Source organism: Dermacentor silvarum, chromosome 1 (genome assembly GCF_013339745.2).
Source record: "Dermacentor silvarum isolate Dsil-2018 chromosome 1, BIME_Dsil_1.4, whole genome shotgun sequence".
Classification (NCBI taxonomy): domain Eukaryota; kingdom Metazoa; phylum Arthropoda; class Arachnida; order Ixodida; family Ixodidae; genus Dermacentor; species Dermacentor silvarum.
This window is the reverse complement of record NC_051154.1, coordinates 114,107,395-114,129,273: the sequence shown is the minus strand read 5'-3', so window position 1 is coordinate 114,129,273 and position 21,879 is coordinate 114,107,395. Positions and strand designations below refer to the sequence as shown.

The window sequence follows — 21,879 nt, the reverse complement described above, 5'->3', positions numbered from 1 at the left end:
GCAAAAAAAACGGAAACGTAAAGAAAGGTACACCATGGCCATATATAAAGGTATAACCACATAATATAAACTAAAATAAACCAAAATGCATTGCATGCATAAGAGTGGGAAGTGACGTGCGGTTAGCGCCACCGTCTTATGTAGGCCCTGCAGGGGCCATGCAGGGGGGCATAGCTACAAAAAGAAAGGTCAACTGAGATGTGCAGAAAAGTACAAAAGGCAAATAGCACAGGTACACAGCAAAGCAAAAAACAATAGCTATACGGAAAATGCAATTCGCTAATACACTGTGAAGAAATAACGGCACAGACAGTGAAGTATTCACCAGCTTTTTGTCCTAACAGCGCCAAGATAAACAAGCTGTTGTCAAAAAAAAGTTGTGGTATCGCCCGAAATGCGAAGCATTGATAACTAACAAAGTATTGGACTGTAACACGAAGTAAGGTTCGTAGTTCTTTAGGCCATGTCAACTTCAGTAATGTTTCGCTTATTAACTATAGAGAGGCATGGTGTTACGCGTGCACACACATGGATGAACAGACCTCACGCGATGACCGCGAGCATTAAAACGCTGGCGTGATATATGCCATACTGTCCAGAACCAAATGAAGCTCGTTATTCTATCTGAGCATTGTCTCACTTACGTTCTGGGCATTTTCCTGGTGTTATGGAAAGGTCGTCTACAGCCACAGTGCCGTCTGTGAAAGTCGACTGAAGTGCAATCTGCAATCAATAGAAAAATAAATTAATTAAAATCATCAAAAGTAGAGTAATTGTCGTATTAAGGCCAGAAATTCACCCGTACGTATACACTCGTTCCGCCCCGTTAGTCTGACATAGTATGTAAATTATTCTAAAATATTATTGACAAGGTTTTTTTATTGGCGATGGAATGAAACAAGAGTTCAACCTAGATCTTTGACCGGTTTGCGAAAATAATGATATGCCATGGATGCCGTCGCGACATTGTGGCATACCTGAAGCGTAAGCAAAACCGTGGAAATGTCAGTCTTTTTAGACACCAAGCGAGCATTTGACACCGTAAACCACATTCATATCCTGCTTAAACGTATTCGAACTTGGTCCGCACGGAAGATGACTGCGATGGATTTCAGGGTTTTTTAAAAGATAGGAAAAAATTCGGCCAGGCTACGGAAAGCAAATCTAGAGCATGATGTCATACAGTGGTAAGAATGACGATCTTTAAGGCGTTTAACTCTTCGTGTACGTACTTCAGAGCAACAAGAAAGTAAAGCAAGAAATGCACTTTCATGCAGCTATTCGTGCTTCAAGTGATTTTATTAGTGGAGCCCCCAATAGCTGCTCACTTAGTTTTACGCCCAAAAACGATGCTATTTCGTGTTGCGTTTACGTGTTTTTTCTTTCAGGTAAATGCCACGGGGTAGTTTGTTTAGTCGTTTTTTTTTAGCTGCATCATGGCGCAAGTATCCCGATGAACGCCATGTTACTTACGCGGCTCCCTTTACGCAGGTGACGTCTGCATTCTTGCAGTTCCGGCTCCAATGCAAATGCTCTCTGAATATTTTTTCCTTTTTTTTTTACTAGGCGAGTTTGACGACGCAGAGAACTTGCTTAACGGCAAGGGGATCGCATTGTCTCGTGCAGGAACTGTAGTCCTGCTTTTCACGCGCAAGTAAATAGCTTCCATCTTTACCTGAAAGGAAAAACACGTAGACGCAACGCGAAATAGCATCGTTTTTGGGCGTAAAACTAAGTGAGCAGCTATTGGGCAGCTAATAAAATCACTTGAAGCACGAATAGCTGCATGAAAGTGCATTTCTTGCTTTACTTTCTTGTTGCTCTGAAGTACGTACACGAAGAGTTAAACGCCTTGAATCGTCATTCTTACAGACTCCCGTGCTGCCCTCAGCAGACTTAGAAAAGATGCCGATAGCCCAATGTTGTGCAGTATCCAAGAAACTTCCGGCAGAATTACTTCCTGTGGAGTGTCCCTCATTGCCCAGTGGGTACCCTCGCACGTGGGCATCGCTGGAAATGAAGAGGCTGATTGCCTCGCTTCAATTTGTGCCCACCACGAATGTGACTGCCCTGACATTTCTTGCACGTTTGAAAACGCTCGTCTCCTGATACGCCGACACCTCCTAAAGCAGCACCCAGACCGGCGTGTTGCAGATGGATCGTTCCCTCCCCGTGTTCGTAGTCGAGGCTTGCCCCGTCGTGCTAGAGCACTGTTATACAAGTTGAGGGTTGGGTCTCTGTTGGTGCGCGAACGCCTATACTGACAAGGACGTGTGGACAGCCCGTCGTGTACGTTTTGTGGCTCCTGTGAGACACTTGAACATCTCGCTTTAGAGTGTCCCGCATTCGTTGCGCAGCGCGCATTGCTAATTAAGGAATATAGACTTATGGGGTTGCAATGTGCGACCCTTGACGATTGCCTATTTCCAAGGTGGTGCGCTGCTCGACGTGACCAGGCCCATCGAGCCCTGCTAACTTTTCTCAAGGACACTGACTTGGCCTCCCGTTTATAGCCATTATTTGTATTTTGTTTTGTTCTGTCTGTGTCTCCGTCATTTCTTTATTTCCTCTTTTCTTTCCTCATATTTTCATTTCCTCTATTCCCTACTCCAAAAAGAGCAGCAGGTGTTGTGCCCCTCTCGGTGGCAGTTGTCAGCTTGCTCCCTCCTTAATTCCTTATGTCCTTGTGTGTACATGTGTACAAATCAAATAATAATAATAATTTACTTTATGTCTCAAACGTCTTGCCAAATAGCGAGGCTTTCATTTTTCGCGAGAACCGTTCCAGGTAGTACCACGGTACATTTTCTTTCAGTGTTGAGTTAGGCGACATCCAGAATGTTAGGGCTCAGGCAATTTTTAGATGTTGTCGCCTATGGGGCACCAGTTAGTCCTCACAATATGTAATAGGGCTGTTTTTCGCAAGTATATGAGCTACTCTTAAGGTTTCTCCTAATTTCGCTTCAGATATTTTAGTATATCGATCAATGCTAGCACACAAATCTGTGGTCAAATTTGAAGGATTCGGCGATTCTTCTTGAAATGGTGGCAAATCTGCGAAGCATGAGAAATATAGAAGCTGATATACTTGGAAGCAGAATATATTTTTAAAATGCATGCTCTAAGCATTTTGCACAAGTGCTAGCTAAAAACATGCTAAAAATCCTAACTTTCACACAAAATATCGCTTTCAAGCAAGAAAATTAACCTTGGTTGTTGGTTCTTTAATAAATATCTCGGCATTTCGACATGTGTGCTGCAAAAGAAAAAAGTTTTTATGCAGGAAGTAATTTTTTGAAATGTTCTTTTAGCTTCAAAGTCCCGTTGCCATAGACCAAGCACGCGGCGTATCATAATCACGGCAAGAAAGATTTTCAGCCGACAAAAAAAGGCACTGCATTGGATTTTTTGGGCTATAAAAAGTGAAAACGAATGTTTAACGTTCAGTTGCTAGTCGAGCGGTGTGTCCTGTGTCATATTGCCATCTGTCCATGTCAGTGCTTTCTGCTGGAACCCTTTCTCGCTATGCGCAACCTATGAGCTCAGGCTATTCAGAATCACAGCAGCATCGGCCCCGGATGAAGACGACACTTTATTTCGCAACGGTTTCAGAGCTCAATTATGCGTAAAAAGGATCGCACGTATTTGCGTTTGACTGTTGCCAGTAATGTGCTAGTCCATATTTGCAACGAAGGCTACCTATGGCGAAGCGCACGCAACGCGTCTCTTTCACATCCAAAAGCAAATTGACCGTTAATGTTCGAAGCAGTCAGTGGTACCATTACGTGATTGACTGTGCGAAGTGTCCTTAATCAATTTATGCAAATTATCCTGCCTGCTGATATATCTACCGCTCATCATACGAAATTTGGGATTTTCGTTACACTCAAGTTTAGAAATTATTTCTTGTCTTTGAAAGATGCCACTTTTGTCGTTGTTCCTTTTGTCGCTTCTCTTATTTGTAGGACGCGTGTTAAAGTACGCAGAGCTCTTTATTGCATATTCTTATTGCGAAAAGTGACTTCTTTAACCTTGAGAACAATGTTTTTTGTGAAAATTTCTGTATTCAGGATTTGTATCTGCTATTAGTAATTCAAAATGTTGTGCATGCATATTTGAAAACTATGTTTGCTTTAGTATATAAGAACTCATATTTTGTTACTTTTCTTATCAGTACTGTAGATTATGTAACATATCTATTATTCAAATGTTTGCTTGAAAGCCTATCAGTAGCCATACCTTGTTACCTCATTCATTCAGTATTATTTCAACTTAGAAAGCAAGATCGACATCGACAAAGGCTACGGATTCCTCTATCTAAACAGTGGCATGCCTTTCTAGAGCAATTTAACTGGTTAACTGGTTAATTTAACAATTTAACTCAGCCTGGTTAACCTCCCTGCCTTTCCCTTATGACTTCTCTCTCTCTCTCTCTCTCTCTCTCTCTCTAATTTCCAGAATTTCTACACATGTGCAGATATGACGTCAGTTATGGTTTTATCAATGTATTTGTGTCATTTTTTTTTACTTCCATCGTTATTTTTTATCCTTCCTTACATCCCACTGCGCCATCCAGCAAGGTAACATTTTTTTCCATTTTTTGTATCTGCTGTACTGTAACAGCAGGTTCTGTGCAATTACGAATCAATATTTGTGGTCGGAATCTCACCTTTAGGTCTTTGGGACGATCGTCGTAATAGACCACCTTTTGCCAGAGTCCCATTTCACTCATTCGGCCTCTTAAGAAGATTCGTGTCTCCAAATGTGAGCTCCAATATGACCGCATTTCTGCAGTTGACGTGAATTGCACGGCAGGAAGCTGCAAGGCGGATATGTGCAGCCAGGCCATAAAGCATAACGGGCCCCTGGCGGATGTCTTCAGCACTGCTCGGCCTAGCGGTGTCCCCCGTTGCATCGCAGGAAACATTGCACGAGCATACCATCCGTCATCTGCGTGAAATTAAAATATTTTACCACGGTGTCACCCACCTGGGATAGAAGCGAAAATCTTGAGTTCTCTGTATCCCGTAGCTGCCGCGATCTGCCACGAAACTGACAGTCTTTAAGTTTAGCACTTAAAGACTGTCACCAACATGAAGTACACCTGTACTTCATGTTGATGATTGTTTCACTGTTAACCACTGCTGCCCTAGCTACCAAAGAGCAGTTTGCAGTATTGTATAAATGCAATAAAATAAGTACATATCAGTCACTAGGACTACAGCTGTTAATTTAAATACAATAAATTTCAATGGAATCTGGCTAGTTTAAGCATAACGAGATCATTTCTGGGTATAAGATGAATGTGACTAGACATATCGGAATTCGGTGCATGGAGAAGCTTGCTTCAATTATTCTGTTCGTTCTACATAACCTGTATATCGGAAGCATTTCTTAGCGGGCCTAACGAAGACAATCATCGTGGTACCATATATTACCCGGGATGGACCCTCACCCTTTTCGGTTCTGAACTTGGTGCTGAATCGATTGCACCACTAGGACACCGAGTACATGAATGCGTTATGCTCAGACTAAGATGCATGCTGCGTGCTGCATGCTAAGCGCTCATGCTAGCTGCAGCGTCCTGTAGTGCGCTAGTGATGTGCAGATGGGTCAAAGCGGCGGTAGTGAAAGTGAAAACACAAGAAAGCGCGTACGTTGCGGCTATTAACCCCCTTATTTTTTATTTGATGACATCTGCGTACCAAGGATTCACTGCCGGTTGTGGAGGAATAAAATTACTGCAGCCGCCTAATCTGACACGCTGGCAAGGTGGAAATAATGCCATTCAGCGAGCATTAACGAAAACGTTGCAGTTTCGGCCATAATTTGAAGCCATGAAGCGATATAACTGTAGAAATTTTGCGCACAGTACGTCTTGCACTGTTTCATCTGGTATCGGTTGGAGTAAACATTCGCAGGTGCGCGCGAGCAATCTTCTTGCGGGAAGAAGCACAATAAAACATTCTTCAATGACAAGTATATGTCATAGTTTATGGAAGTTGTGCTCCCCTGTAAGGTGAAGTTTTTTTTCTCTCTCTTTTAGATGCAGTAACATGGGAAGGTACTATCGACCCAAAACGTTTACGGACCACGGGATCTCAGAAAACTCTAAATATCCGAGCAGCCTTTACAAGTAGCCAGTAAAACCGTACGTCACAATGTTGTTCGCATATACCAGTAGAGGCTGTAAATTGGAATACCAGGCTGCGTTTTGAGGCTGCGGAGATATTCAGCTTTTTGTCCGATCCCTTGGTCCGTAAACTTTTTTTGGTTGATATTACGTTAGAGCAGCTGCAGGCTATCCCAAAATAGCAAAAGTAGTAGTAGTAGTAGTAGTTGTTGTTGTTGTTGTTGTTGTTGTTGTTGTTGTTGTTGTTGTTGTTGTTGTTGTTGTTGTTGTTGTTGTTGTTGTTGTTGTTGTTGTTGTTGTTGTTGTTGTTGTTGTGTTGTTGTTGTTGTTGTTGTTGTTGTTGTTGCAAACGCGTGATCACGCTTTCTATGCGCATAATTCTCTGTTAGCACCCGCCGTGGTTGCTCAGTGGCTATGGTGTTGGGCTGCTGAGCACGAGGTCGCGGGATCGAATCCCAGCCACAGCTGCCACATTTCGATGGGGGCGATATGCGAAAACACCCGTGTACTTAGGTTTAGGTACACGTTAAGGAACCCCAGGTGGTCCAAATTTCCGGAGTCTCCCACTATGGCGTGCCTCATATTCAGATCGTGGTTTTGGGACGTAAAACCCCATATTTTTTTATTCTCTGTTAGAATCGGCATGGTGTCGAGAACAAGACGAAAACTTCATTCAGTTATAACTTTAATACGAGTCATCTTTGAGTCCCTCCGCATGTACACTGGCACTTGGGAGTGCCAGTTCTCGCAATTCTTTGGCAGCGAACAGGCTGTAAGCGGTGGCGAGCATGTGACACCCTTACAGTTGGGCTATCGTTATCGCTGAAGGAATAATTTAGTAGGTTTCTTTTTCAAACTGTCGTCGTAGTCTTTGACTACAGAACGACTACAGAACGGTGATTGGTTGTAATCAGCTTTCGAGATTGGACACTGAACTTACGTGCACTTGAATATGTCTGAGATTGCAGCAGGCGCCGCCTTCTTGAGCATGACTGCCGTAACACAACGTTATATTACAATTTGCCTCGTCTTCTGAGCAGAATATCCCTCGTGTAACATTATTCGAGTCAGCTACAAAATGCGTACAATGGTAGGTAAATAAACACGCCTTCAGAAAATATTACAGAGAACCACTCAAAACAGAGCCTTAAGATGTCCCCTGAAGTACCAGGCCCTACGAACGACGATGACAATGATAACGACAACAACGGCACGTTGACGATATAAATGTTGACAACTGCGCGACAACGATGACGGCACTTTCACGGTACGATTTCTCACATGATATCTCACATGATACGATATCTCACATGGCCAGGGATCGAATCCTTGGTGGGGACAAAAGGACTTTTTTTTCGTGTGACTTCTGCTGCACACGGAAATCTAGATGGTGGTAAATGTGATAACATTGCTAATAGACACAACGAAATATGTAGGAAGCGCACCTCAATGCTATCACTCCAATACTTGTCGCCCTATCAACCTTACTTCCATAAAATGATGTGGAAATTACCAACATTCATGGTTTAAAACTATGTTAGGCATGAATTCTTAGAATTGTTTTGGAAGCAAGTACGCTTGGCCGATATCTTGAATATTTAAGTTAAGATGGTTGACTCAAACATTACCCATGAATTTACTACTAGTGATTTATTCACTAGCTATTTAAACTAGAAAGCACCATGAGAACACAACAAATTATACTTACTCGAAAAAACAAAAAAAACAAAGCACGAGTAATTTTCACTGTTTTCAACAAACTACCGAATACACATACACTGACACAGTTGATACTCAGTAGCAACAACGTCACGTAAACACAGATACACCATAGCTTCAAAAGAAGAATTTCCTGACCAATACAACATACACTCAAGAATACGTAGTCTTTGTGAGCGGGTAATCGCACGAGCGCGCGTAGATGGTGGGCCAGCCCGGAGCAACACCGTGAAATCACTATCCATAGCATTGCCGCTGCAAACCCTTATCACGCATGGTGATCCTTGCTTTTGCAGCCTCTCCGAAGTGTGAATGAACGCAAGAATAGAAAATTCCAGTTAGAAAGGTGAGCGACAGTTCGTATGTCAACAGCTTCTCTAAAGAATCCAATCGCACAGCGCTCCAAATCAAAGCCTCTTACCTTTCCCCGTAGTATGGTCTGCTGCAGGACCTTCACTGACGTTCTTCGCCTTCACCGCCTTCCAACAAGGTCTTCCATTTGTGCAGTTCAATGGCCAGGCTGCACATTTTTCAAGCTGCTCGAAGTCGCAGACGGCGTATTTGTTCGAGCTTCCTGCGGTAGAAATCAAACTACAATTACCGGTTAAGACCACCGTGCGTGCGCGCGCGCCCGCGCATGTCCGTGTGTGATACATAGTTCTGGGTCGGTGGAGTTCCGTGACCGAGAGAACGACATTTAGCATGAGTACGGACCTGTAAGCCTAGTCGTGTACTTGTGGTTTTGTAAATAGACAGTTTTAGTTACACGTACGTAGAGGCTTTGCGTACGTAGAGCTTCTACGTGTAAGCAGTGCGCATGCGCAGAACGTAGCGGCCTCGCGCTGGTCTCACGGACGTACAGTCAACCACAAAAGTTTGCGGACCACGCGAGCGCGTGCCAGACTGCCTATCCGCGCCACCTAGCGGTACGCCACCTAGCGGCGACAGGGGCGCTCTCCCGGATATGAGCCCTCTGGGTACTCGCCTGCCTGTTAATTTTTTATTCCCGTGCATGACATTGTTAGTTCGTTGTGTTGACGCAGAGCGCTGTCTGCGATAAGACCGCCACATATCTGGCTTGATAGCAGTATCGGAGCAATCACTGCAACCTTTGTCGACTGGTGTGCCAGTGGGTAGATAAGTGTCACGAAGCGCTGCGACGATTTTTTTACGCGACGTTTACTGGCGCACTTTGGTTGGCAGCATCTTGGTCCAATGAGTGTTGCTGCTTCTGCGTCTTGAGAGAAAGGGTAGGGAGGTGTTTCACTGTCATCAAAAATAAAGAAAAAGCGGATGCATAGAAAATTTTCTTTCACACATAGGCGCATCTTCGCATCAGTCGCTGAAAACGTAGTAGACTTGCTTCAGGCCACGTGGTGATTGCCTATTTGGAAAGATGCCGCTGCGTGTTCCACTTGACGAAAGAAGGCACATTGTGCGTTTATTTATAGAGGGAATACCTCAGCGCGAAATCTGCCGCCAAACCAACAGGAGCCGGACTGCCGTGAATAGGATTATTCAAGCTTTCCGCGACGATGACAGATTCACAGATATGGAGCGCAGTGGGCGTCCAAGGGCCACGACTGAGGAAGAGGACCGCCTGATTACGGCCGCCATCGTGGCTGATCCTTTTCAAAGTGCAGAGGATATCCGAGAAGCGCTCTCGCTCACGGTATCGTCTGAGACTGTAAGAAGAAGGCTGAGTGAGCTTGGCCTGCAGTCTTTCGTAGCAGCACAGAAGCCCTGCCTCTCAGACAGCCAGCTACAAGAACGACTCATGTTCGCTACAGCAATGAAAGATTGGACAACAGAGAAATGGGGCGATGTCATCTTTAGCGACGAGTCAACTTTTTCCACGCGCTGGGACCAACGGAAGCGGGTTTGGCGTCCACTAAACTGCAGGTGTGTTTACAGTGTATTGGCAGTTAATTCACGAAGCTAATTCTGCATCACAACATGTTTCACGTAAAATGAGCTTTTGGACATTACGAGATTTTTCTGTAGTGGTATTATGTTGAAAACATTAACGATTGTTTCATAGTACTACTTACTCTGAAGCTAATTAAAAGCTGCCAGTGGGTCTTTCAGTACTATCTAATGATGTTTGCACGTTTTCTATTGCAACTCTATAACAGCATTATAAAGTTCATACGCAAGAGGAATCGCAACATTTTTGGACGCGCCGCTGGAACCCAATTGTATGCTATTTCTTGCAGATATCTGCCTAATTACACACAGAGTGTTCTATCCAGTGGACGGTGTTCCGTGAACGTGTGGGGAGCAATCAGCAAAGATGGCCTTGGTCCTCTTGTGCGTCTGGAAGGGCCCTTCACTGCGTCACGGTACTGCGACGTAATCACTAGACACCTCGTTCCGTATGCGCTGGACGGTCCCTCAGCGACGGCTGCTATTTTTTTCAACACGACCGCAGCCCGATCCATAAAGCACGTATCGTCCAGTCATTGCTAGAAGAACACGCTGTTTGCCAGCTTGAGTGGCCTTCATGTGGCGCCGACTTGAATCCCATAGAAAATGTCTGGGGCATGTTGAAGAAACGGCTGTCCACACGAGCCAACCGCGGCCGCACGGCCGATACGCTGTGGCAAGCGATCGCACAAGAATGGGAAAGCCTGCGCGGTCGACTGGAGATTACTGAATCTTTGTACAAGTCGATGCCCACACGCATCAATAAGGTGCTAGAAAACGGCGGACATTTCACTTCCTACTAGATCATTGAGAGACCTATGTTTCATGACACTTCTGTAAATGTCTTGTGAATAAATTCATCCCCTTCAGACACGAATTATGATGCACTGTCTGCAAATGCGTCAAATGCGCATGGCATCATTTCAAGACGCTCACTATTACATTCCAAGAAAGAAGACGAAGCAATGTGCTGTTTTGTGCGAGTTTCAGTAAAAAAAATTAATTAGCGTATAACTCATTATCTAATTATTCTGAAATCCGTCAGCTTCAATGCTTGCATAAAAAGAATCAACTATTAGGCCCGAAACGCATGCACACTTGCTTTTTCGGTTGTATTCGTGTCGACCGGAGAAAAAAAATACTCTTGACGTTGGTCTTGGAACGCGGCACGTCGAACGATTTTCTAACATGGTAGTGTCTCCAGCAAAGTGATCATCTGCAGCAATACGCAGGACAATGAAGTTAACTGACCGCTAGTTGTCCCATCAGGAAGCGGACACGAATGTGCACACTGAGTTTTAGGTCATTTGAAGTAACACGTGGCGTGGGACGCGCCTCCGAAGTTCGAGTCCCCAAACGAGGACGCCGTGTCGCAAAGGGTTATAAAAAGAGTCATCGCACCCGATTATTTCTTATTTATCTAAATGTAACCACTATAGCAGCGTGGTGGTTCGGGCTTTGCGCAGCAAAACCTGGGCGCAGGCGATCAAATCCCGGCCGCTACTGTCACTTAGCGATGGGGGAGGAACGGAAAAATTCTGCCTACTGACTAAGCATCTGTGTCCCATGGCTGCCTCACCGCTCACTCACGCACTCACGAAAAAAAAAAAAAACAGCGTGGCCACGCGAAAATAGAACTGATAACAGCCGAAGAATACGCTGTCTGATTACTTGTACTGATATTCTGCTCTCAAAATATAAGCAAGTAGCCCTGGCTAACAAAGAGCGCGTCACGTTGAAAGAGATAGGTAGAAAATATTTGCGCACAGTGCGAAAATAGACAGGCCATAGATTTAAGGAGGGATGCGTCTTCAACGTAGCGCTGCTGTCGATCGCTGGTGACGTAGCGGAAGTGTCGCGAAGAGGCTCTTGGCCACGCGCTCGCGTGGTCCGCAAACTTTTGTGGTTGACTGTACGTGAGATTCGATTTTTTACGTGCGTTTCTTGCGCACGTAGACAGCTTCGCGCGGGGGTTTCGCGAGATCAGGAACAAGCGATAGCGTGCTGAGCGCGCGCAGATGGCTTGCATGGAAACACGGCGACAGGATGACTGGTCATCTATTTCATTCTATGTCAACGATGACAGCAGATAACGCTTGCACAACACACTTCCGGGCATTGCGGAGACGATGACCGGCACGCATCAATGCACATCACTGGCTTCGCTGAAATACTCACCTTGAATTGAATTGTTCATATTTACCGATAGATGTAGCTACGTTGTGCGTCGCGTACGTGTAGCTAAAAGCGTTTCAGATGGCGTGCACGTAAGGTACGTAGACTGTTCACGTTTGCGTACGTGAAATCTCCACGTACGTGTAACTAAAACTGTCTAATATTGTGGTCGAGCACACAACACTGAAGTCACGATAACACACGCTAACAGATTTTTCACACATTCCTCAATCAATCAAAACCTTTATTTCAGTTCATTTTTTACAGGAAAAAACTGGGGTTGATGATAAAAAAGCACGTCTTGACAAACCTCATCAACATTTTTGTCAGTATTCACTGATTCAGCTGGTAGTGCACAGAACATGTGTTCAGCTGGATGTACACATAACATGTCTTACCCTAAAACCGCAACTAGATGCCTGCTGGGGCAAGTGTGTTTTCACCTTCTTACGAACGCGGCTTTATGCCTTGAAACAAAACAAAAAAAACGAGAAATCGAAACAAACTAAGCCCTGTGACATGGAAATGAAAAGAAGCAAACGTGGCAAAAGTGCGCAGTATACGTATACTGCGCACAATAAGTGGGAGGTTATTTTTACTGCTTTTGTTCTCGCAAGGTTAACATTGCCTCAGTTTCTTTTATCGGTGGTGGAAACAGGACTGCAAATACAGCTAACGCCGCGCTTCAGAATCTGGTGGGCTTCTGTTTATTAACACGAAAGTGTTTTATGCCGGGGTCCACCAAGACTTCATGTGTATGTTCGTGTGACGTATTTCCGTCACGGAAATACGTCACACGAACATACACGAACATAATACAAAGAAAGAAACCAGAAGAAAAAGTTCCACAAACATGCAAAATTTGGAAATCGAACCCACGACCTCTCGGTCCGCGACGATAGATCGCCGAGCGTTTAACCCATTGCGCCACAAACGCATTTGCAGAGAGCTACACAGACGCGCCTTATATATCTAACACTCCTCCGTGTACCCGCGTTCTTGCTCGGGGCGGTGCCGCCGCCTACGAGCAGAAAAGAGAAGTACTGCATTATGACACTAACGCGCACCGACAGTGAACGCTTCGGTGGTCTCAGCACTACGGCGCCTCGATGCCAGCATTCGAAGGGACGCTGGCATCAAGAAGCACTACCAACGCCACCTAGGTGGCGTTCACCGTACTCAGCACAGCGGAGCATGGCCTCCGCAATTAGCTCTGAAAATGTTTCTGAAGTTGATCGCGGAGGCTGCAATTACGACGTGCTGTACGCGCTGATTTGACTCGGTGACGATTCAGTTACGTGCTTTGTCTTGCGCGTTGTATTAGTGTGTCAGTTACGTGCTTCGTCTTTCGCGTTGTGCTAGCGTGTGCAGCGTAGTGCAGCTTCCATATGCACGACGGTTGCTCATGGTCATCGACGTTGGTAGTCGTGATGGAGGAGACGTGCCACCAGGCGTCAGCGTGGGTGAATCAACGCCTAAGGGCGCTTTAGCCACAAAACACCAATAGACATTATATATCAATGTGCAATAAACATTACACTACTTCTGTGAAGACACGTTTCACTTTCGTGTTCTATACCGATTCCTATATAAGAGGGATCAACCACATTTTTTCCTTCTACGTAGGTTTCGTTTCTTCGATTAAACACATAATAATTCCGTGCAACACTCTGGAAGCTACGGCTACCTCGACCGATCAGGAGGGCAAACACACCTAAAGGTATTTGTCCGAGCTTTGTTGCCCACGCAAGCATCATCATTTGCAGGCCTCACAGCCTTGGCCCTGCTGCACGGAACTAGTGAGGCAAAATGTATAGTATTGGACAACTAAGGAACGTAGCTGCATTGCGTGCATTGAAATTCCAGATAACGAGAGACTAGTTGTTTTTCTTTCTCTTATTTTCTTTTCTTTTTTACCTTGTAGTTATCTCCCCTCTGCCTTTTCTTGAAAGAGCATTCTCTGGCCGACGTACTTTCGGCCACACGAAAGTGGAATTGAATAAACAAGACACCCATCACATTCTACAAATTGTTCGTGATGTTTTGTTAAAGGCGCCCTGAAGAGATATACTAAATCAGTGCCGACTGATAAAGTATGACTTCAAAACTCTATCTCCGATAATTTCGCGGTAATAGGTTGATGGTTAAAATAGAAAATGAAGGTCAAATTTCATTCGTGCTTTTTATCTTTTTTTCTTGTTTTTTTTTAGTTTAGTTTCGCATCAAAACCCCAGTGCCGGTACGTCAGTGTTACGTCGTGGTTTTTAATGCTTTTTATGGTTTTTTTATTGCTCAGTAGAAGTTCTTAAAAGTTGCTAAGTTCAGTTTTTATCTCTTTTAAAATACGATGTAGCCCATCTTTACCAATAAATATTTAACTAGGCGCCAGCAGACGCCGTCAAAATCCATAACGTCATGATGAGCTTACAGAGTAGTCACGAGGTGATAAAAGCCTTTTTTTTTTTTTTACAGCTAAGCATTATGGCAAACTGAGTCGCATGCCTAAGAATCGCTTGTCCCCCAAGGAGCTAGAGTTTTTAGATGTTTTCGTATAGTAATCCTTGGCAGATGCCTTTTGTTCTGCTTCGCAGGGTGATTTTAGACAACCGAGGGGCTATATACTTTCGTCTGTAGTGCTCGTACTTTGCCTGTGACTGTGTGATGTGTTGTGACGTACCTTCCTCTTTCTTCTTCTATATTTCTTCTCTTTCCCTTTATTCTTTCTCTGCACCACTCTGCACCCCTCGGGTTCAGCAGCGCCACGCCATAGCCACCATACGCCACCACGATATGGTATATTTTTACATGCTTACTAATGTTTAATAATAATAATGATTTTGGCCTTTATTTCGTTGTTGATGCTCTTGCCCCTTCTGGCTTTTTTTTTTTTTAATCTCACTTAGCTGCTACTTCTTCCATGTACACTCCTTCTAACACTGAGATGGTTGCTTGCATGGCTTGTTTCTTGTGGCCTGTTGCCTATTCTTTGTGGTGGTATTTTGATTTGGCCTCTGGCTTGTTTGGTATAATTAATTTTTGTTCGTGACTGTTTTATTTAGTTCATGGTGTTTAATTCAGTGCTACTGCACTTCTTCCGTTTTCGTGCTGCTTTCGTTTTCATGCGTGCTTTGGGATAGAACATGGGTCATACATTTTCTTTGTTATCGTTATGACAATCATGTGTTGTATTTCACTGTGCGATAACCACTGCTTTTCATTTTTGGCTTGTGTCTTTCCTAGTTGGAAAACGCAGTCGCTGGTTTGAAGGAAGAAAATAAAAAACACCCCTTTCTGTGATAGCTACGTCCTTTAAATACGCATGGTGTGCTTTCTTCATTAAAGTAGGAACTCTACGCTCGTCTCTCTTGTTTCTGTGTCTTCTTTTTGTCCACGTTTCATTCCGCACTTTTAACACGAAAGTGTTTTATGCCGGGGTCCACCAAGACTTCATGTGTATGTTCGTGTGACGTATTTCCGTCACGGAAATACGTCACACGAACATACACGAACATAATACAAAGAAAGAAACCAGAAGAAAAAGTTCCACAAACATGCAAAATTTGGAAATCGAACCCACGACCTCTCGGTCCGCGACGATAGATCGCCGAGCGTTTAACCCATTGCGCCACAAACGCATTTGCAGAGAGCTACACAGACGCGCCTTATATATCTAACACTCCTCCGTGTACCCGCGTTCTTGCTCGGGGCGGTGCCGCCGCCTACGAGCAGAAAAGAGAAGTACTGCATTATGACACTAACGCGCACCGACAGTGAACGCTTCGGTGGTCTCAGCACTACGGCGCCTCGATGCCAGCATTCGAAGGGACGCTGGCATCAAGAAGCACTACCAACGCCACCTAGGTGGCGTTCACCGTACTCAGCACAGCGGAGCATGGCCTCCGCAATTAGCTCTGAAAATGTTTCTGAAGTTGATCGCGGAGGCTGCAATTACGACGTGCTGTACGCGCTGATTTGACTCGGTGACGATTCAGTTACGTGCTTTGTCTTGCGCGTTGTATTAGTGTGTCAGTTACGTGCTTCGTCTTTCGCGTTGTGCTAGCGTGTGCAGCGTAGTGCAGCTTCCATATGCACGACGGTTGCTCATAGTCATCGACGTTGGTAGTCGTGATGGAGGAGACGTGCCACCAGGCGTCAGCGTGGGTGAATCAACGCCTAAGGGCGCTTTAGCCACAAAACACCAATAGACATTATATATCAATGTGCAATAAACATTACACTACTTCTGTGAAGACACGTTTCACTTTCGTGTTCTATACCGATTCCTATATAAGAGGGATCAACCACATTTTTTTACTTGGAGCGTATATTTAATCTGTAGATTATTGCCGACCGGTCTCCCTCAGAAACGAAAACCAAATCTAAAGTAACTGTTCTCCAAAAAGTGCCTTCAAATACGGTTTGGTTATCATAGTTCACTAAAACGGACATTCCTGCTATAGTTGGTCTTACATGGCAGGCGAATCGCCGCACAATGCACAAAGGATGCTGTGATTCTCCTTGGTAATTCTAGAGTAATATATAAGCTGTCCACTTTTAAGATGTAAGGCAGCAGATTTGAGACGCTTTACCATTTTTAACGTATAAGGTGATAAATAAATAAAAACAATATGGCGCCAGAGCGAATTGCCAGAAGTGGAGCTACCGAAGCAAAAGTAAATGTTTACTAAAATTCATTATTTGGATAATTTAACTTCGGCATTATTTGGGAATTTTCCTATACGGTATCCGATATGACAAAATGCAGCATACTCCTTCGAAAACTGTCATTGCATGAACTTATAAAGAAGGATTAAAGATCATTGTTATCCCATTAATTCCACATTTGCAATGCTTTATTATTAACATTGTATAAGGTTTCTAAACATAAAACTGCTCACAGACAGAAAAAGAACATACAGACCCAATGTATGTGAAGCGAAGCTTTAGTCAAGCGGTTAATTGAATTCTCTATAAAAAAACATTATGCGCACAAATGTGTTCAGTTTCATCCTCTGCAACGTCTAACCTCGTGCAATGCTTATGTATGTATCCACAAACAATGGCTGACTGGAATAAACTCACTGAATCATTTCCCCAGAGCCCGTGACCTGTATACCTTTTGCGTAATTAATGTTGTTATTTCGTGCATTAGTTATTTTGTATTATAACCAAGTTGTTTAAATTTTCTTAATCATCAACATTATGACCAAATAAATTGTGTGGTAATTGTGTGGTAATTGTGTTTCTTAGTAATCTTGTTTATTCTGCTCACCCTGCTTGCATGGACTTGTCTGCAGTATTTTATAAATAAAAATAAATAAAGTACATCGTTCACAAGCTATGCCGTAATGCAAACACACACGGGAGAACAGGTACATTCATTGGTGAGTGTTGCTGTCTAAACGTCCTCTGTAGATTATACGAGCACGCACACGCTAAACTTCCTTGATTTGTTACGTCACCAAGAAAACGCGATAAAATTAACTATCTGTGACCGCCAAGACACTTCACTGCTCTGAATAAACGTAGTTAGGCAAACACATCGCCCAATTAAGGCTCAGAATAGAGCCAAACGAGCCACAGCGTGTTTTGTCTACGAAACCGTGCCAAAAGTGATAATTTTTCCATGCGCTGTCTTTGAGTCCCGCGACGATTGAACGATTGCAGCGCCAGATTTCCCCCTGGTACAATTTTGGCACAAAGATTGTTCTGTGCACAATTTTGCGCAGAACAATGCACGGTGTTTCAATTTCAGTCACGATTTAAACTTGGTAAAGGCAGCGTTTCACACTGGAACGTAGCCATCGGAAGCTCAAGGATTTAATTTCGCTTTGTCTTTACGTGCCTGGTATGAGAGCAATTCCTTAGTTATTAGCTCTATAAAAGTGAGATCTGTAAGTTTTAAGAGTGAACAGTGCTGCGTAGTCATCGGAAGTTGATTCAGCTTTCGGTGGTAGCTCTACACTCTTAATCTCGTTCTTTGTAGGTTCCACCAAGTAAGCGGTACATATTCGCAAAAATGTTCGACTTACTTCCGTCCCGTTTAGATCACCTTCCGATCCAGTATTTTTTTCCTATGTCTCATTTTGTTTAGGCAATGACATTTACAACACTCGCGTGCCCCTTTAGCAGAAAGCACTGGTCTTCGTGAAGAAATAAAGTGACTCCACAATTAGATATCGCCTATCTACCAGAAAATCTTAATCAAGCACAGCGCCGCAACGCACACAACGAACCCCAACTTGCGTTTACCCAAGCACAAACTATGACATCCCCATTGACATGTATAAACTAACTCAGTGGTCAACAAGTTCAGGTTAACGGATTAATCTCTACATTTCCGCAGTTTATAAAACCTATTTTGAGATAGCGATTTATCACGCTTTCGGTTTCTCGATACGTACCATGACCTGCGGATAAAGAAACTGTCTATTGATCTTTAATGACCCTGATTTATGTGGTGTAACAAAAAGGCTAATATTGAGAGTATCTTCAGTGGCAGCAGCTATGTTACAGAACGTGATAAGATTTTGAAACACATTTCTTTTAATCTGCTAGCGACAAACCTCGATTATAAGTTCAGGAAATTCGGCAACAGCAATAAGTGATAGAGGAGGTGACGGCAAGCCTGTAAAATTGAATACAAAATGTGGTACAGCTAAGGCAGCCAAAAAGAAAACCTCTACCTGCGCAGTTAAAGACTTTCTAAAAAGGTGATAGCTTGTGACAAGCTTCTGCAAAAGCTTTTAATTTCATATGCAGACTTCTTCTTTCGCGTTTCTCAAATATTTAAATTCATCCCCACGCTGTTTTATGTGGGACAGTTGCAGGGGCCGCTCGGCAAATACTGGCACTTGCGGGCACCGCTGGAGCTATACGTGGTGTATACGTGGAGCTAAGACAACATGTACTTTCGTCAGAAACTATGAGTAATTCCCACACGCACAAATCAAAGGCGCAAAAACCCCAGTGCTTGCCAAGGATCAACTTTTCATGATAAGTAAAGCGTGCTTTCAAGCGTACGGTTTTGTTGTTGTTTTTGATGATAAGTTGAGAGTAATATGCAGAAGGCAAAGGTAATATTGAATAGCCTGGCAAGGGAAAAATCCATGATCGCCAGTCAGCCTCTAGAGTCCGTGCAGGAGTACGTTTATCTACGTCAAATACTCACAGGGACCCTGATCATGAGAAGGAAACTTACAGAAGAATAAAAATGGGTTGGAATGCATTCGGCAGGTATTACCAAATCTTTACTGAGAGCTTATCACTGTCGTTGAAAAGGAAAGTGTATAATCATTGCATTCTACCAGTGCTGACCTGTGGGGCAGCAACTTGGAGGTTCACAAAGGAGCTCGATAACAAGTTAAAAACCGCGCAAGGAGCGATAAAACGAAACATGTTACGTGTGTAGTGAAGAAGAGGAAGAAGTGCTCTTGCGTCTGTCGCTGTGCGCACCATCAGCGTTCGTGGACTGCCTCGATTGCGTGAGACGTCTAATAAATCGTCATATCACATTTGGTGGAGGTGCTGCAATCCCCGACCTCACCCTGGAACTTCGCAGCCGAACGTTGCCGACTGCTTCAGCCGCTACCATGCTCGAGCCTACCGACAATCCGCCAGCAGCTTCCGCCGCGCCCATCATTTGCGGTGCCGTCCAGCGGCAGCGGGACCCCCCCGTCTTCAGCGGAGCCGGTGAGACTGACGTGGAAGATTGGCTCTCTACCTATGAGCGCGTCAGTGAGAACAACAAGTGGGATGACCCGACGAAGTTACGTTCCGTCATCTTCTATCTTGCTGACGTTGCGAACCTCTGGTTCCGCAATCATGAGCGGGACCTCCAAACCTGGTCCGCTTTCAAGGCAGCATTCACGGAAGTCTTCGGCCGCCCAGCCTTACGAAAGCTCCGTGCTGAACAGCGTCTACGCCAGCGCGCTCAACAGCCCGGCGAGACGTACACCAGCTACATAGAGGATGTCGTCGATATTTGCGCCCGCGTCGATTCTACCATGAGTGAAGAGGACAAGGTGAAGCACATCCTCAAGGGCATCGAGGACGATGCATTTCAAATGCTTCTCGCGCGAAACCCTTCATCTGTCGCAGCTGTCGTCACTCTTTGCCAGAGCTTCGATGAGCTGCGTCGCCAGAGGGTCCTTGCGCGCAGCGCTGTTGCACCCGGCCACTCTCTCTCGGGCCTCACGCTTCCCTCCAACTCCTCGCCTGAATCCTCACTCTCCGTTCAGATTAATGATTTTATTCGTGAGGAGGTGGCGCGCCAACTGTCTATGCTGCCTCTCAGCGATCGACCCCTACAGCCTGACACATCTCTGGCTGCTCCCATTAGGAGAGCCATTCGCGAGGAACTTGCCGACTCGCTACCTTTGGCTCAACCATGTCCTCCCGTGGCGGCACCTCTGACCTATGCCGCAGTCGCAGCGCGACCTGCGCCGCCGACATTCGCATTTCCTGCGACAGTGCGACCTCAAGCAGTGCCAACTCCCGTGTCGCCTCCTATTCCGCCTCGAAGCCCAATTCAGAACCCTTGGCGCACACGCGACAACCGACCCATATGTTTCGCTTGCGGTTTCGCCGGCCATGTCGCGCGCTTCTGCCATCGTCGCATGCCACCTTCTAACCCTGCTGTCTCAACGCCTGGGTATGGATATTCCCACGATGCTACCGGCCATTCCATGCATCCCGACCCAGAGTATCCGCCGTCTTCTCGACGCCCTTTCGGCAACCATCGTTCTCCGTCACCACGTCGTCGCTCGCTTTCCCCCTTACGTCGTCGCCAGTCACCTAGCGAGGGAAACTAGTTGCTGCAGTTCTGCAGGCACGAACTGCCAGCTTCGCGACTTCTACAAGGCCTGCACAGTCGCCACACAATTTACTGGACGTTTTGGTTGAAGGAACCGCCACAATTGCGCTTATTGATACTGGGGCTGCGGTTTCTGTTATGGACGAAAAGCTTTGTCGTAAGCTCCGCAAGGTCACCACGCCGTTGTCTGGTTTGCTACTGCGTACCGCGAGTGCGCAGCATATAGCACCGCTCGCTCAATGTACCGCAAGAGTGCTCATTGCCGACGTAGTTTATGTTGTTGAATTTTTCGTGCTTCCTTCATGTTCACATGACATCATTCTTGGCTGGGACTTCTTGTCTCACCATCGTGCCATCATCGACTGTGCTCGGGCCGAAGTGGCGCTTTTCCCGCTTTCCGAAGCCTCGCTGCCTGACCCTTCTGAAAGTAAAGCCGCCAAGCTCACAGTTGTCTCCGATACGAACATACCACCCGAAATGTCGGTTCTTGTGCCCGTATCTTGTTCCGCCGCGCCAGACGCTACGGTGCTTTTTACACCATCGCCTATTTTTCTCCGTCGCAAGGCTCTCCCTCTACCATTTGCCGTCCTCAACACTGTATCTGGATTATCCACTATGCTTGTGTGTAACCCGCTTCAATCCCCTGTGACCTTACTGCGTGGAGAATCCCTTGGTCGTGTTCAGCCCCTTGACCCGCTTCACATTCTCGATACTTCCGACGACATGGCCTGTTATGAGCTCGACGCCCTCACTTCTCCATTGCTGTGCGCATCATCATCATCATTGTCGTCGTCGTCAGACGTTCTCGAATCTGCCTTGGACGCCGATCTCCCACCTGCGTACCGCCAGCAAGTCCTCGCGCTTCTTCAGAATTTTCGCTCGTCGTTTGATTGCGACCAACCATCCCTGGGACGTACGGCGACCGTCACTCACAGCATCCACACTGGTTCCCATCCACCATTACGCCAGCGGCCATACCGCGTGTCGGCAGCCGAGCGACAAATCATTACCGAGCAAGTCGACGATATGCTGCATCGTGGCGTCATTCGGCCTTCCCAGAGTCCTTGGGCGTCTCCTGTAGTATTAGTACGCAAGAAGGACGGCTCAATAC

General features: G+C 45.3%; 1 protein-coding gene across 1 annotated transcript in view; it reads right to left on the bottom strand.

Annotated features, from left to right (window-relative positions):
- LOC119454414 (MAM and LDL-receptor class A domain-containing protein 1-like) overlaps positions 1–21,879 on the bottom strand; it is an 85,977-nt gene that overhangs the window by 52,554 nt on the left and 11,544 nt on the right. The window contains exons 2-4 of the mRNA XM_049666837.1: positions 8,274–8,426; positions 4,670–4,950; positions 645–723 (exon numbers count right to left, since the gene is read on the bottom strand). Coding sequence (XP_049522794.1) covers positions 645–723; positions 4,670–4,950; positions 8,274–8,426 — 513 coding nt within the window. The remainder of the gene's footprint in view (positions 1–644; positions 724–4,669; positions 4,951–8,273; positions 8,427–21,879) is intronic.